At 43.9% G+C, this 15,448-nt stretch overlaps 1 protein-coding gene across 12 annotated transcripts in view; it reads right to left on the bottom strand.

Moving 5' to 3' along the window:
* Window positions 1-775: 775 nt before the first annotated feature.
* The window catches only part of ZFHX3 (zinc finger homeobox 3), a 290,141-nt gene continuing 275,468 nt past the window's right edge, over window positions 776-15,448 (bottom strand). For 8 of the 12 annotated variants that reach the window (XM_055554163.1, XM_055554160.1, XM_055554164.1 and 5 more), the window contains one exon: window positions 5,580-11,713. In XM_055554163.1, coding sequence (XP_055410138.1) covers window positions 10,080-11,713 — 1,634 coding nt within the window. In that variant the 3' untranslated portion in view covers window positions 5,580-10,079. The other 4 variants (XM_055554169.1, XR_008704554.1, XM_055554168.1 and 1 more) reach the window with 4 other exon arrangements.

Raw genomic sequence — 15,448 nt, 5'->3', positions numbered from 1 at the left:
CTAAACTTGACTTCTGCTTTCAGCTGAGATGGAGCAGTAGCAACCAGATGTACCTTTCCCAGCTGAAACAACTAAAAAGACAAAATAGATCAAAGAATGGTTCTTGAGACACCGGACATCACACAGTGAAGAACAGCGATCCCCGGGAGAGAAGAAACAAGGTAAGCCCTTTGATTATCTCACCTTACCACCTTAAGAGAGTTTCCAGCCTGCAACACAGGGTGAGGAACATAGGTGGAACCCAGCAGATGCCCTGAGCTGAGAGAAAGGGAAGTCTGGGGAAACCAAGGCAGCTAGAATTTGCAGGACAGAGTACCAGAGAAGCGAGCTCTGGAGATCTTCACTGGGTCCTCATTACGCATGCATGTTAGCAAACTACTTCAGGTTGGGAAAGAACCAGCTCAAAAGAGAGAAGAGCACCTGGTACACATACAGGGTGGGGAAAAGTTCATGGAACATTTGAGCAGAGATCTCAGAAGCATCCTTCTTCAGTAATGGGGAATAATTAGCCCTTGATTAGTGTTCTGGTCCTGCCCAACAAAACTTACATGTAAGATTTGAAGGGATCGGACTGGTTTGTTTTTCTGTAATAATTATTTGGCTCTGCCAGGTCTTAGTTGCAGCATGAGGATCATAGATCTTTGTTGCGGCATGTGGGATCTTTGGTTGTGGCGTGTAAACCTTTAGTTGCAGCATGTGAGATCTAGCTCTCTGATGGGGGATCCACCCTGGGCCCCTGCAATGGGAGTTTACAGTCTTAGACACTGGACCACCGGGAAGTCCCTCAAACTTGTTTTATATACCATAAGTGCATCCCAGAACAAACTGGAAGTTTATAGGAATATAAAAATATCCAGCACCCAACAAGGTAAAATTTACAACTGGTATCCAATCAAAGATTACTAGTCTTGTAAAGAGGCAAGAAAACACAATTCATAATGAGGAAAGTAATCAAACCAACTTAGAACTTACACACATCTTAGGATTAGCTGAGGATGATAGTAAAGCAATTATTGTTACTGATATGTTCAGAAGTTGAAGTTTAGATATGAAAGATCAAAAATGAAGCACATTTGTTCCCTGTAGGAGCCACCATAGAGGGGTGGGAAGCGCACAGAGTAAAGAGTACCCTGCCCCCACACCTTGCCGATGAAAAAGTAACCTCCCCAGACCAGAGCCTCAGTAAGCTATGAGTTAACTTCAAATGACCTAATACATATATAATTGGAATCCCTGAAGGTGAAGGAGAGAAGGAGGGAAAGAGATGGAAAAAAGATTTGAAAAATGTTTGAAGAATTTCCAATTTTGACAAAAAGTAGTATTTCACAGATGCATGAAGCTCCCACAAATCCCACATAACTAAAACTACACCAAAGCACATCAGGACATGATGTGATGAAACCAGCGGTACAGAGAAAAATCTTCCCACTTAGCTGTCTCTTTTACACACGATAGTGTGTATATGTCAGTGCTACTCTCTCTCACTTCATCTCACCCTCTTCTTCCCCTCCTGTGTCCACAAGTCCATTCTCAACGTCTGTGTCTATTCCTGCCCTGTAGAGGGTTCATCTAGAGAAAAAAAAATACATTAAAAATAAGGATGGCAGCAGATTTCCTACTGGCAACAATTCAAATCAGGCAACAGTGGAACACCATCTTTACACTATTTGAAAGAAACAAATAAGTTCAACTGATTACAAATCAGACTTTGAAAACTACTCAAAAATCAAACTTAGAACCATATAACAAAGAAATCAAAGCAGATACTATATAATAGTGTCCTATCTACAGGCAGTATACCAAAGCTTCATTTATATGTTGTTATCCTCAAAGAATCCAACCAGTCCATTCTGAAGGAGATCAGCCCTGGGATTTCTTTGGAAGGAATGATGCTAAAGCTGAAACTCCAGTACTTTGGCCACCTCATGCGAAGAGTTGACTCACTGGAAAAGACTCTGATGCTGAGAGGGATTGGGGGGCAGGAGGAGAAGGGGACGACAGAGGATGAGATGGCTGGATGGCATCACTGACCCGATGGACATGAGTCTGAGTGAACTCCAGGAGTTGGTGATGGACAGGGAGGCCTGGCATGCTGCGATTCATGGGGTCGCAAAGAGTCAGACACGACTAAATGACTGATCTGATCTGATCTTCAAAGAAAAGGAAAAATGGCTCACCAGCCATCCACCATAGCCTTTACCAGCCCTCTCATACCAATATCAGCAATCTTATTTCCAATACCGTCACTGTTTCTGACTAAAAATGGAGAAAGTTCACAGAGCCATAGCCTCCTAAAACCTGTGTCCCCGAGTTCATATATGCAGAGGCTATCAAAGAAATAGCCTACTCAAGCCTTTTCTCTGTGTTAGTGTAGTTTTTACTCAGTTGTTCCCATGCCTCTTCCTGATGTTTATTTTGCTGGTTACTAGAATAATAGTATTTTTTTAAAGCTCTTTCAGTGTTTTGGGCTGGAAAGATCTTGCTGCATTCCTTTGGTGCTTTCCTTTTTCAGTTTTGTTTCATGTACAATTCATTTACCCTTACAATCTCATTTTAGATACTACTGCTCCCAACCTGTGTATTCAAACCACCTCAAAAAAGGCAATGGCAGTGGGCAAGTTGTGACAACCTATTCCTTTGCTTCTAGTCTGTCTCTGTAACAACCCCAGACATTTAAGCTGTTGACCCACCAGCATGGCGAGGCAGGAATGCCTATTCTGGCAAACAGAAGCCAATTATAAGCCATCCTTTTCTGTGACCACATTAATCACTAGAAGCTGGATATGGAGAGAATGACGCACAGACTCAGTACAGTCCTCCTGTACAACTCATGGGCAGAAACACCCTGAAGAGTCTCTATGCCCTCTGAGATATGTACAGACAGGGACATATCAGCTGTAAACATTCATCAAGCAAAGGCTTGATGGGATTGCAGTCCCTCCACTCTTGAAGTAAAGCAAGAGTTAAGAGAGCTGTGATTCCAAGGGATCTACAGCAAATAAGTGGAGAGTTAATACTGACAATGATAGGAGCAACAGATACTCAGCACCAAGTATGCACCAGGCAGGGTTTGAAGCATTTTATGGATATTAACTTATCTAATCTTCACAAGAAGCCTATGAAGCAGGTACCCTTATCCTCATATTAGGGAGTAAGTGATGCTGTCCAGGTCACGGTGGTGAAGCCCGTCAGACTGACTCCTGCTCTCTCAACCCCTCTCTCCGAACTGTGGAGGGAGGAGGAACACCGGACAGAGACTGAACACATGGTCAGTGCCTTCTCCCCTCACTCATTACTTCACCATCCTGAACACCTGGCATCGATGTCACCCACTTTGCCTTCTTTATAGATCATTTTGAAGAATAAGCAGGAAGTAATTTTGCAAACCTTCACAGTGTATTTTAAGTGCCATGCTAACAGAAAGGGTTACAGAGGGGGTCAAGAGGCAGTGGTGATGCACCAGGGGGCTGTGCTGGAGGGCAAGGCAGTGTGAGTGTCCTAAGCAGCTTTCAGTGTTACAGAGACGGAGAGTGTCTGCCATTCTCATACACTGGGCTTTGTTGTTTCTTAGCACTCATTTCTCAGGCCAGAGGATCTTGCCCCAAGAGTAAAACAGTTTATCTGAAAGCTTTCATTCTTATATTAGTACGAGATCCGTAAATTCGATTAAACAGCCTCTTTGTTCCATATAGATAAGAAATGAAACAGTCATAAAGGATAAAGAACAACTTTTTTGTATCTGGAATTTAAAAACTCCAGAAGATAGCTTGAGAGGAATCTAGGGTAATTGGCTAAGACATTTAAAAAACATATGCCTCTCTCTGAAAAAAAAAAAAAAAAGAAGAAGAAGAAGAAAGAAGAGAACAAAGAAGGAAGGAAGATACCCACCATCTTTGCTATGAAATAAAGGTAATGGAAAGCTCTGGCTACTTCAATGGCCCTGAGAGCACTAATTTTGCAATTTTTGCCAGATCCTTGCTGGTCTGCACCCAGCAGTAATATACAGAGACTGAGCGGGCATGCCTGTCCTGTAATTAAGGATACAGAGCAGAGCAGCAGGTGCAAACTTCTCATCCTTCAGCTCAACTCTTAAACTGCTTGTGCTCTTGTAACTTAAACTCTAAACTTGTTAAAAGTGAGATTTGTAAGATCATTAGTCTATAACAGGAGCTAGGCACTACAGACATTTCTTTAAAGCAAAATTAGAAACAGCTACCCGACTAACACATATCAGCCATTCTAAGATGTTGCCATTTCACATTTTCTGGGGGAAAAATGTTAATGCCAAGTAGATTAATATCCACATGAGCATGATATTGAAGCCAGATTGGAAGACCTCTTTTCCCTTTTGTGTAAAACTTTTCTAGTAACAGGAGGAGTCCCTCCTTACCCAGCCCTCTCTTAATGTAATTTAGGTGCTTAGAGGTTTTTCTGATACAAAGGCCCTAACCATCACCAAGGTTTTGTCTTATTTTCTTATTAAAAATTTAAGAATTTGAATTGTAGTCACCTTCCTGCAAAGAGCTGAAGCAGCAAAAACCTCACTGCAAAACTAGTTCCATTTAAAACATTTCAGTGTGATCATGTCATATCTTAAAATAATTATAGCCTAGGAAGGCAAAGGTGGCTTTGGGTTTGAACAGTTTTTATCATGCTGTATGTACCTTTCTGTGGGGTCAGAAGAAAGATCAGTGACCTAACTGTGTGCCTGGAACACGTACTAAGATGGAAGCCACGTGCCTCTGCAGGAACACCCAGGAGAAAGTACAGTGCCCGGAGAAAAAGCAGGGTTTCCTAAGGGACAGTGACACTACCTGCTTGGCACAGAGGTTCCAGCTACCAGTGAGGGAACCAGCTTCTAGTGATGCCTGTACCCACTGTAGGATTCTTTGAGATGTTGAGTTAATAGGGTCACTGATGCTTCTTGAATGCCTGTGGTAGGAACTAAGAAAAAAGACTTGGTAGACAATGGCTGTCTGAGCCAATAGAAGCAGGTTTCATAGTTCAACTCCTGGTGTAGAAAAAAAACCCTTGTTGCAAAAAGACCCTTGTTGGCTGAGGACAGATGGTGCAAACCTTGCAAGAAGACAGCTCTTTTGCAGTGCCATCCAGGCCTACTGCTGGAGTTCTGTAACTTATTTATGGGCTTTGGCTATAAATTAGAGATGGGTGGAAGAGCCTTTGGGTCTGATCTTGGATGTAGTCCTTATTAATGAATTTCACACCTTTTCTGCTGGAAGGGAGGGTTTTTGATAAGAGGACGAAATTTCCTCTTGTATATAGGAATTACTAGTGCTATTGCTGTTTTGAAGACTGTTCTTATTTCAAATTCTACTCTAACAGAGTTTAAAAGCCCTTTGCTAGGAAAGGTAAATGTAGTCAATCATTCATTTAATTCAACTCACTTTTTGTATCCTTGCGTTGTAAACAGTGGATCTGATTCCCATTTCAGAGAAGTTAATCTTACCTTTTTCCTCGCTGTCAGCAAAACTTCCTTGCTTGTTGTTGTCCCAGGTACCTAAAATTTGCATATAAACATGTGAATTAAAAGTATCAATGCTATTAGAACTCTCTGGGGCCAAATATCATCCAAGCTGTCAGGCTTACCCTTCTCAAGGAAATAAGCTAGTCAGTCAGCTCCATCACCAACACTTCCTGCACCTTCATAAGTGCCAGGAGAGACAAGGACACTCAGAAATATCAAAGAGCCGTGTGCCCTGGAGTAAGTGTCCTTGCTCACACAACCTCAGGATCAGCCATCCACCTCTCTCACACACACAAAATCTGGTGACAGAGACAAGAACTTTTGCTCATATTTTTTTAATGTATCACAATGAGCAGGAAACATACTTGATGAAATATTTTCAAAGGAGTATATTCAATTACCATCTACAATCAACTTAACTATGACAACAAAGTTTTTGTGACAAATTTTTTTCAGTTTGAAAGTTCCATGTGGTTCTGTTAGTCTCCATGTATTTTGGTACAGTTCGAGATCAGCATTGTTACAGTAACAAAAAAGCTAACAAGACTACATTATAGAAAAACACCAAGAACATCATTTTTGGTTTCACTTGCTCTATTTTTTTTTTGTTTTTTTGTTTTTTGTTTTTTTGTACATTGCAAAGGCTGCTCATATACCTCTTCACCTCAGGGTCACGTTCATGTATGCTTTCTTTCCTACCCAAACTTGCCCCCCTCCCCCCCGAAGGAAGTAAATAAACAAAAAAACTAGTCAAAGCTTTGTTTCACAGTGGGCAGTATCTCAGCGCCAACAACCAACCAACTCAACTTATGCTTCTATTTAAAATGTTTTAATTTAATTTATTATTTAAAAAAAATATATGTCCATGAACATCAAGTGCACTGGCTTGGGTCACTGCCTCTCTCTCCTGCAACTTCCTGCCATGCCTGATAAACTCAGGTTTAAACACATGCCGTCTGTTTTACTTTATTTTCAATTGTGTAAAACTTTGGCCACATTCATATCTTTAAATAGTTTTTAATTAAAAAAAAAAAACTTCCTAGATTTATTAAACTTTTCCGTGTGTGTGTGTTTCCTTCTTAAGTTTCTTTTTGGAGGATGGAAGAAATAACTCCCATTCTGTGGGCACATTTGGTGCTGTGACTGAATGGTGCCCAGCACCAACCCACACTGTGGAAAGTCAGAAAAAAACCAACCAACCAAAATATGAAGTGTTAATGGAGGTGAAGAACTAATTTTAAAAGTGAGTTGAGATATCCTATTCAGCTACCTACAGGAGTAAATTCTCTGAGTGAGACCAGTCTAAACAGTTGAGCATTGTAGTGAATTCATGCTTTGTAAATGATTCTGGTCACAGCCATGGTGGATGTCAGCCCACAAACATCAACTAGCTCATGTCTGACCTCTAAGCTTCACCATCACTGACTGCTTTGCTACTTCTGGGTTAATGTGGAGAATTATTATTTTTTCTTTCTGAATGAACATACACATGGGTGGTACAATTGTAGAGGAAAGCATTAAGCATGCAACCCACTCCAGGCTAAAACACTCACATAACCCCTCTGGGGAACACTGGTGGGCAGAAGCAGGCTTAGCCACTCTACCCAACCACTTTGCTGTTGCCAAACACACCCACAAGTCGAGGCATGGCATACCAAAACACTGACAGTCACTCTGCCTCACAGAGGGAGGATGGCATAGTAGCTCAAAAAAAAAACAAACAGACAAAAAAAAAAAAAAAAAGCCATTGGGGAGAAGGTGGCAAAATTACAAGGAAATGAACTTAAAGTTGAGGGGGGAGGAAAAGGGGTAGAAATTGCACTATTACCAAGCAGTTATCATATTTAAAAACAAAGTTTTCAGAAAAGACCTAGCAGAATTTGATAGGTAAAGCTAGTATTAAATTGTTAATTGGTATCACATAGAGAACCAAAAACAAAAACAATTTTTTTTTCTATATGATACAGACACAGAGTAACATACAACAGTTAAATGGCAAAAAATATATATATATTTCATAGAGTTACAAACAAGATAAAATAATGGAAAACAAAACTGTACAACTTCAAAATTTAAAAATGTTCATCTCAAACACAGGGAGAAATACAAGAATTCTTGTCAAACAGCTTGCTAAAACAGCAAATATTTTGCGTACTTGTTTTTGACACCTTATGCTACAACTGGATACTGGTATGAATAGTTAGATGGTATTCTTTAGTATTTCTACTTAAAAAATTAAAAAAGGAATTTGCACTGTGCATCAATCAGCCTAGTTAGAAATATATACAACAGTTCAGGATCTACTCTTTCATTAAACTAAAAACAAATTCATAAAAATAAAATAGTCCCGGCTAAAAAAGAAAAAGAGAAAAAAAGAAATCCATTTTCAGATCTTGGAATGCTCCAGTCTTTTTGCAAAGTCGATGAGTGGCTTCTGCACTGGGGAAAGAAGCCCAAAAGGTGACCAGATGGAACCTGCATTCACAGTCTTCAAAGTTCCCTTTTGAAACATAAGGAAGAGAATGAAAGGGAGAAGGACTTCAACTTTCGGGGTAAGGGGAGATTCTTTCGGTTGATGTTTGGCTATGAAAGTGAAACAGCAAAGCATCTATTTGTCTCCAAAATCTACGTTATAGCAGCACAAAGTTTTCCTTTCAAAGTTCAGACCGCTTTTTTTTGTAAGATGAGAAAGGGTGTATGTTGCGTTGTGTTGCGTGTTACAGGAATATGGATATTAACATAAACACAAGTGCCTCACACACGGTTCCTTTTTTGCTCTCTGTACGTACAAGTGCTATCTGCTTCTTTGTTGGCTGCGCTCTGGATCACTCACCGCTCAGACTGCCTAACACAAGGACAAAACTTTGAAGTGAAAAATGTGTCTTTTGGTATATGGAATTTCATTAACAGTTGCCTCTCTGCTTGCAGAAGAAGCACATAACAACCTGGGAATCTTTTGTTTTACTCTTTCTTTTATTAAACTAAGTCTTGTTTGTTTAAATCAGAAACAAATTCTCAAGTAACAAGAACCCTTTCCCTTTTTTCTGCCTCAGCAGTGAAAGGGTGTGTCTTTGGATTTTATTTAAAGCATGAAATTTCTTTTTCTGAGAGAGGAAAGAAAACAAAACAAAAACACAGAAACCAAACCCCTAACCAAAAACTTTTTTAGAAAAGAAAAGCACACAGCCCAATTACACAAACCGAAACGAATGCTTTAGTTTAGGAAAAGAATATTTGAAGCATCTACCAAACAAGGAGGGGGAAAATCGGGTGAAAAGAAAAACCAAAAGAAGGATAAATAAAAACTAAATGTACAAGGCTAACAGACGTAGATAACTAGAATTATATGCCTTTAAAAAGTTTCAACTCCCCAACCAAAAATAATCTGTGAGGATCCTAATGACCCCTAGAACCCTTTGAAATTCTTTCTTTAGTTTTATAAAATAATTTTGCAGCTACCTTCTAAGAAATGAAGGCAGCTACCTTAATGGGAGATTATAGGGTGGGAGGAGGAAAGAGAAAGTGGAATTAAGGGGCAAAGGGGAGAAAAGCTTAGGCGAATCAACGGATTGCAATCTATCTGCTAGGAATGAACAAGACAACATCAAATGAGGAGCTGTCAGCTGGACCATACAAAAAGCTAAATGTACACAAAAGGTTTTTTTTTTTCCTTTTAAATCTACCATACTGCTTCAGTTCATTTCCAATGCAACAATCTACTCAACACCGAAAATGGTCATATCTATCATAAATACAGAAAGTCAGTTTTTAAAACTTATTTTTTTTTAAGCTACAAGTCCTCAACACTCTGTGTGGGTTTCTTTTTTTTTTTTCTCTCTGAAAGTGGGAGTGCTTAACTTTTCCCCTTGAAATTGGCTTCAGCAAAAAAGCTATCCTTAAAATCCCCAGAAAGCTAAAGCAGTTCACATTGTTTTTCTCAAATACTTTCTGCCCGTTTTTAAATTAACAAAACAAAAAATCTTTTCTGGAACGAAAATAAAAACAAACCAAAAAAAAAAAAACAAAAACAAAAAATAATATATATAAAACAATGATTCTGAAAACAGAACAAAGTGTGAGCGATTGACCTGAGAATAAAAAGACATTACATTTCTTTTTTTCTTTTAGCAAGCCATTGGTATCTGAATGCTAAGATAGCAAGAAATTTTTTAAAACTGTAACCAGGTGGACTGCTTTCCCATACAGTGCATGCCGGGCTCCTCTGTGCTATCAACGTGGGGCGTTTATTGGAAAGGGGCAAATATACAAGGGGTTTAAGCTCCAAAGACATAGGGAGGCCCTGTGGACTTCTGTTTCCCAGACCAATAGTACCTTCAAAAGGACACAATGTAACAGGGATAAGGGTTTTTTTCTTTTTAATATTAAAAGAGAAAAAGAAAAGACAACAATGTAAAATCACCGGCATAGATAGGTATATGGGAAAACAACCCACGCTTTTTCTTTTTTTTCCTTTTTTTTTTTTTTTTTTTTTTGGTTAGAAGCTTTGGAATTGCAGTTAGTCTATTTTTGAAATTGGTTTGTTATTAATTTTTTTTATTTAAATTCATTTGTGTGTATTGTTCATCTTCAAAGCTTACAATCTGAAGGTGTCCGTTCCTACACTGGTCAGACCACTGTCCTTGGGGCAGCTGGGGTCTTTGGGACCCTCCACCGGGCTCGCCGGTCCGTCGGACTTTTGGCTGAGATCCGTGTCAGACTCCTCCGAATAGTCGTCTGTTGGCATCGAGGGCTGAACCCCTGAGGTGCTGCATGAACTTGAGGTAACCGTTGAAGATGAGGAGAGAGGAGGAAAAGAAGGGGGCTTCGCGGCCGAAGCCCGGGAGACCACTTGCGGCCAAGACTTCCTGGAGGCGTGGGGGGAAGCGGAGGACGAGGAGGGGGCGGCGGCCGACGGGGGAGGGGGGCTGTCGTTTGAGTGAGCGGCAGACTGCGAGGTAGATGCGGTGCTAGGATCGGGGAAGCAGGCAGAGTGAGGTAATAAACTAGGGTGCTCTTTGGCGTTTCTTGCTGCTCTCGTGATTGTTCTGTGTTTGTGCAAGGCCGACTCGAGATGTTGACTCAGAGCTTCCTCCCCACACAGCGCGCTCTCGCACGCCAGGCAGTGGTACGAGCCGCCACCGCCGCCGCCCGTGGGGACGTGAAGCACCATCTCTTGCAGGTTCACCACAGACTGGCCGAAGAAGCAGAGGGACTTCAGGTGGCTCCTCGCCGCCTCCTCGTCACCGAAGCCCGCCTGGCACTTGCGGCAGACCAACTTGTACTGCACCTTTGGAACAATGAAGGGGTCGGAGAGGGAGTCCGCACTTTTGCTTTCTGCTTCTGGCTCTTCGGGGGGTTTCGGCAGGAGGGGGGACACCTCACGGGGTGCGTTTTTCTGCTCTTCTGGTTTGGGGGATTCTTTGGCAGGGTCTTTGTCTGGGGAAGCAGCCCCCGGGGGGACTGGGGTTTGGCTTGCTTTGGGCTGCTGCTGCTGCACTTTTTGCTGCTGCTGCTGTAGTTGCCGTTGCTGCTGCTGCTGGAGGGCCTCCTGCAGACTCTGCTGGTATTGTTGGTACTGCTGCAGCAGGGAGCCCGGGGACAGCCCCATCAGGGCCTGCGATAGCGCAGGGCTGTAGGGGAACAGGCCTTCCATGCCATACATCGGCTGCAGGTACCCGCTCTGCAGGGCGCCGGGGATCTGGGGGGTGTAGTAAGGAGAGAAGCCTGGTACAAAGTAAGGGAGGAACTGGCTCGTGAGCAATGCCGTGGGGTCTGAAGTCAAGGCCGCCTGCAGGGCCTGCAGCTGCGCGGGGTCCACCGCATACTCCATGGCGGGCAGTGGCGCTGAGAGTGTGGCTGCGGCCACCGTGGGGGCCTCTCCTTTCTCCTTCTTGGGGACAGGCAGGGGTTCCCCTTTCCCTTTGTGTGCCTTCTCCTTCTCCTTGACCTTCTCACCATCTTTGTCCTTGCGCTGCTGAGGCTGCTGCTGCGGCGGGAGCTGTGGTGCAGGTGGTGGCTGGGCTGCTGGCGGCGGCGGCTGCACCTGTGGCTGCTGCTGCTGGGGTTGGGGGGCTGGCTGAGGGGCCATCGCCATGGTGGCTTGTGCTGGGGTTGGGGAGCTCAGCGATGCTGAGGACGGTTTATTTGGTAATCCAGATGTGGGGAGGCCAGGGGAAGGAACTGTTGTGCTGGGCAGACCCATCAAGTTCGGTTTAGGAGACGTTAAAGCTGAAAGGAATGGAGACAGAAGTCATATGTCAGTCTGGGTGGCGAGGCTGAAGCTTGGGAGGTTTTGCTCAGGAGGTTTCATCTGTGTCACTGGCACAGGGTCTAAGAGCTCAGAGCTTGAACTTAAAGGATCCTCTCTGTTGATTTAACGTTTTCAGCAGAGCTTTCTCACCAGGCCCAGGGTTGGCCAACCTGTATTTTAAACCGGACCCCACCCTGGGTTAACTCCCATACTGTCCCTATTAGCGAAACAACTCCTAACACCTTCCTGCCCGTTGTGCCATACCCATCCCACTGGGTCATATTTTCTTTGCCACGCTCCCAGCTACCATTCACTCTGTTGTTTAGCTGCTAAGTTGTGTCTGATTCTTTGCAACCCCATGGACTGTAGCCCACCAAGTTCCTTTGTTCATGGGATTTCCCAGGCCAGAATACTGGAGTGGGTTGCCATTTCCTTATCCAGGGGATCTTCCAGACCCAGGGATCGAACCTGCGTCTCCTGCATTGGCAGGCAGATTCTTTATGACTGAGCCACCAGGGAAGCCTTTCCATTCACTCTACCCAAGGCAATTAGTCTGGAGGCCCTCAGACTAGCTGTTGCCAGCTGGGACCCATTTGAACCAATGGCATTCAACAAAATCCCTGTAGAAGTAATACAGTACGTACAGTATGGAGAAGAGAACAAAAGCAAGGAACCCAGTTAGGCACCAAGACCACATGAATAAACACAACAGGCTCTACACATGTGCCTCTGACCTCCACTGATGCCACTGAATGGACATGTTAGGAGGCAGAGAGAGGAGGAGGGCGGGGAAGAAATGAAAACAATCCATCCATTCAAGGTAAACAGAGCCACTGCTTTGACTCAGCTGGCCTGCTTTAACAAATCTGTTGAAAAATATGACCATCTAGGAGTAGGACTCTGGAGTCCAATGGAAAAATGAGCATTTTCTTCTCCTGCCCCTACTTGGTTGACAGGAAGGTTTGGAAACCAGACACAGAATGAGGGAAAAGCAATGTCAGAAATGGAACAACCCAAAGTGCTGGCACCAGCAGTTCCTGACACATCACAACCTAGGCTCCACTGCTTATGGGTGGCAGGCCATGGCACTAGGCCCATGTAGGGTAGAGCTGCATTCTCAGTCACACTCAGGCCTAATCTACCACACCTGCAAAGCCTTCATCAGGCCCAGAGATTGCCATCCTCCCTGACCCTTAGTCATCTCCTGGTTTGACTCTTCTGTTCCAGGGTGATGGAAGGCTGCTGCTGGTTCATGTAGACTAGCGAAGTGCTGGAGGACAGCACTGACCGCATCCCAGACACTAGACAGCAGGCATCCCTTCTCTTCATCCGGACCACCTTCAGCAAGAAAGTTGGGGCGGGGGGTTCCAAAGAAGTCACTGTCTTCATGAGAGTAAACATTCCCCAAGGCCAGACCCAGGTGAAGACAATGTTGATTTCTGGCTCCAGTGGTATACAGTTCCCTGGGCTATCACACTGCATTAAAAACCCTCAAATTTCAGGTGAGGAGAACAAGGTTGCCTCCAGTTACCACGCAGAAAAAAACATGCATTAACTTCGGGACAGGGAGGAGGATGCTTCCCTCAGCATCACATGACATCATTAACTGACACTTCTAAAATTACAGAAAGGGACAGCTGAGATTAAGTCATCCAGTTTCCTGAATGCAGTTAAGGGACCAAAATCAGAGGAAAAGATGTGTCTCACTAGAAAAACCCAGTAAAGGTTAGTTAGTTAAGGTAGCACAAATAAGGCAGGGACAGACCAGATAATGAATTTCACACTTGGGACATGGCTCTGTCTACTTCGAGGCAACACGCTTGCTCTAGGTTTTAGGTTGGAGCTGCAGCCAGAGCCAGGTGCTCAGCAGGGCAGAGAAGAAATGCCTCCTGATTGCCCTGTCCCTATGGCATCAGGCTCCCAGAGAAGAACTGACAAGACAAAAGAGATTCAATTTTAAGGAACATGTACTGAACCTCTGCTAATTACCAGGCTCTGCACTAGGCATGTTCACTCAGTAAAGTAGCTCAGCACATTCTCACAATAATCCTGTGGCTTTTCTCATCTGTAAGGTCAGAACCAAACAAGCCACTTCACCCCCCTGAGGCTGAGTCATGCACTCCTGGAGTGGCTGAGTCCACTCCTGACGCGGTGTGGACTATGGCTGACACGTCTGCCATGTGATGCTTGGAACCTCGGCTTTCCACAGTAGATGGGTGTGGGGAAGAAATGGAAGGTCATGGAAGGAGCTTACCATTGGGCCTGACATACTCCTTTCTTTCCTAATTCCAGATGCAGTACTCCTGGGAGCTGTGGTTCAGTCGGTGGTGGTAACTGGGGCATGCCTGGCTGCCTTGAATGATTAAGAGCATATCTTCCTACCTGGAGTCCACTGTAAGTGATCAGAACCTGAGGAGCACTAAGCATATACCCGTTGACTGACTGGCTCCTACTGGGTGCTGTGGAAGGAGTACAGTACATAGCACTGGGAGCCTGGAGGCCTGGGCGGGAGCTCTGGCTCCTGCCCTAGCTTGCTGAATGGTCTTGACCTCTCTGGGCCTCAGTTTTCTCATCTGTAAAACAAGGGGAACAGATCAGACATTCTAATTCTTTCTCATTACTATGAAATGTTGGGCCTTCCCAAGCCCCTCTGCCAAGGTCCCAGGCTGCGGGAGTAGTTCAGTACTCAGCCACTTCCCATCGCCTGTTTCCTGGTGACTCTATCTAGCTGACTCTTAGCATCCTGTGACACTACTTGTCAACCCAGGTAAGCAGCGACTTCTACCTCTGAATGCTTTCTTCTCTTAGGATTAGAAAGTGGGATCAGGAATGAGGTAGCTTCATGTCCTGTAAAACCACTGCCAAAATTATAAACTTGGATTTAATTCAACCAGAAAGCAGGGCCGCTCTGGGAAGCAGCTGAACCACTAGAGCCCCTGGGAACTGGGACATTTTGAAGGAGGCACACTGAGGGGCTCTGCTTTGGTGAATGTGCACTGGTCAATACAGGCTGTGGGGGACTTACTAACTCATGCTAAGCCTCACAGGATCCTAGAGGTGAGGGTCCTATTTAGGAAAGACAGCTGGATCCAGAGAAGACAGGTGAGGAATGAGGAGGAGGAGGAATAAGAGAGGCACACAGGAAGAACTGTGGAACTCCCTATGAGGTAGAAAAATGAGTACCAAGTATGTGACTCTGCATTAGAAAGGGAAATGGGCAGAAGGAAATGAAGAGGTGATTGAACACCCCTAAAAATAAACATTTTCAGTTCAGACGACTATAAAACACATCATAATTCAGAACCACGTTGCCCGATTCAAGTTCCTGGTCAATGCATTCCAGTATAGAGGTAGTCTAATTAGAAACTAGAGGGCGGTCCAGTGGTTAAGACTCCATGCTTCCACTGCAGGGCGTGTGGGTTCAGTCCCTAGACAGGGAACTACGATCCCACATGCCACATGGTGCAGCCAAAACCCCAAACTAACACACCACTGTGTTTCTGACTCAAAGGGAACCCCAGGAGTAAGCCTCCACCTTGTGAGAGCTACTTCCTGGTAGCATCTCTCCTGCCAGAGCAGGTCTCTGAAACAGGAGGCAGGACCTCAGGGGACAGCAAACAGTTTATTTAAACTCTCTTGAATCTGTTTCCAGAGGGCACAACCCAGAATTAGCTAGGATGTTCAAATGTTTTATATTTTCAATAGATTTCTAG

The sequence above is a fragment of the Bubalus kerabau genome, chromosome 17, assembly GCF_029407905.1.
Source record: "Bubalus kerabau isolate K-KA32 ecotype Philippines breed swamp buffalo chromosome 17, PCC_UOA_SB_1v2, whole genome shotgun sequence".
NCBI lineage: Eukaryota > Metazoa > Chordata > Mammalia > Artiodactyla > Bovidae > Bubalus > Bubalus kerabau.
The sequence above is the reverse complement of the archived record's forward strand: the minus strand, read 5'-3'. Positions and strand labels throughout refer to the sequence as shown.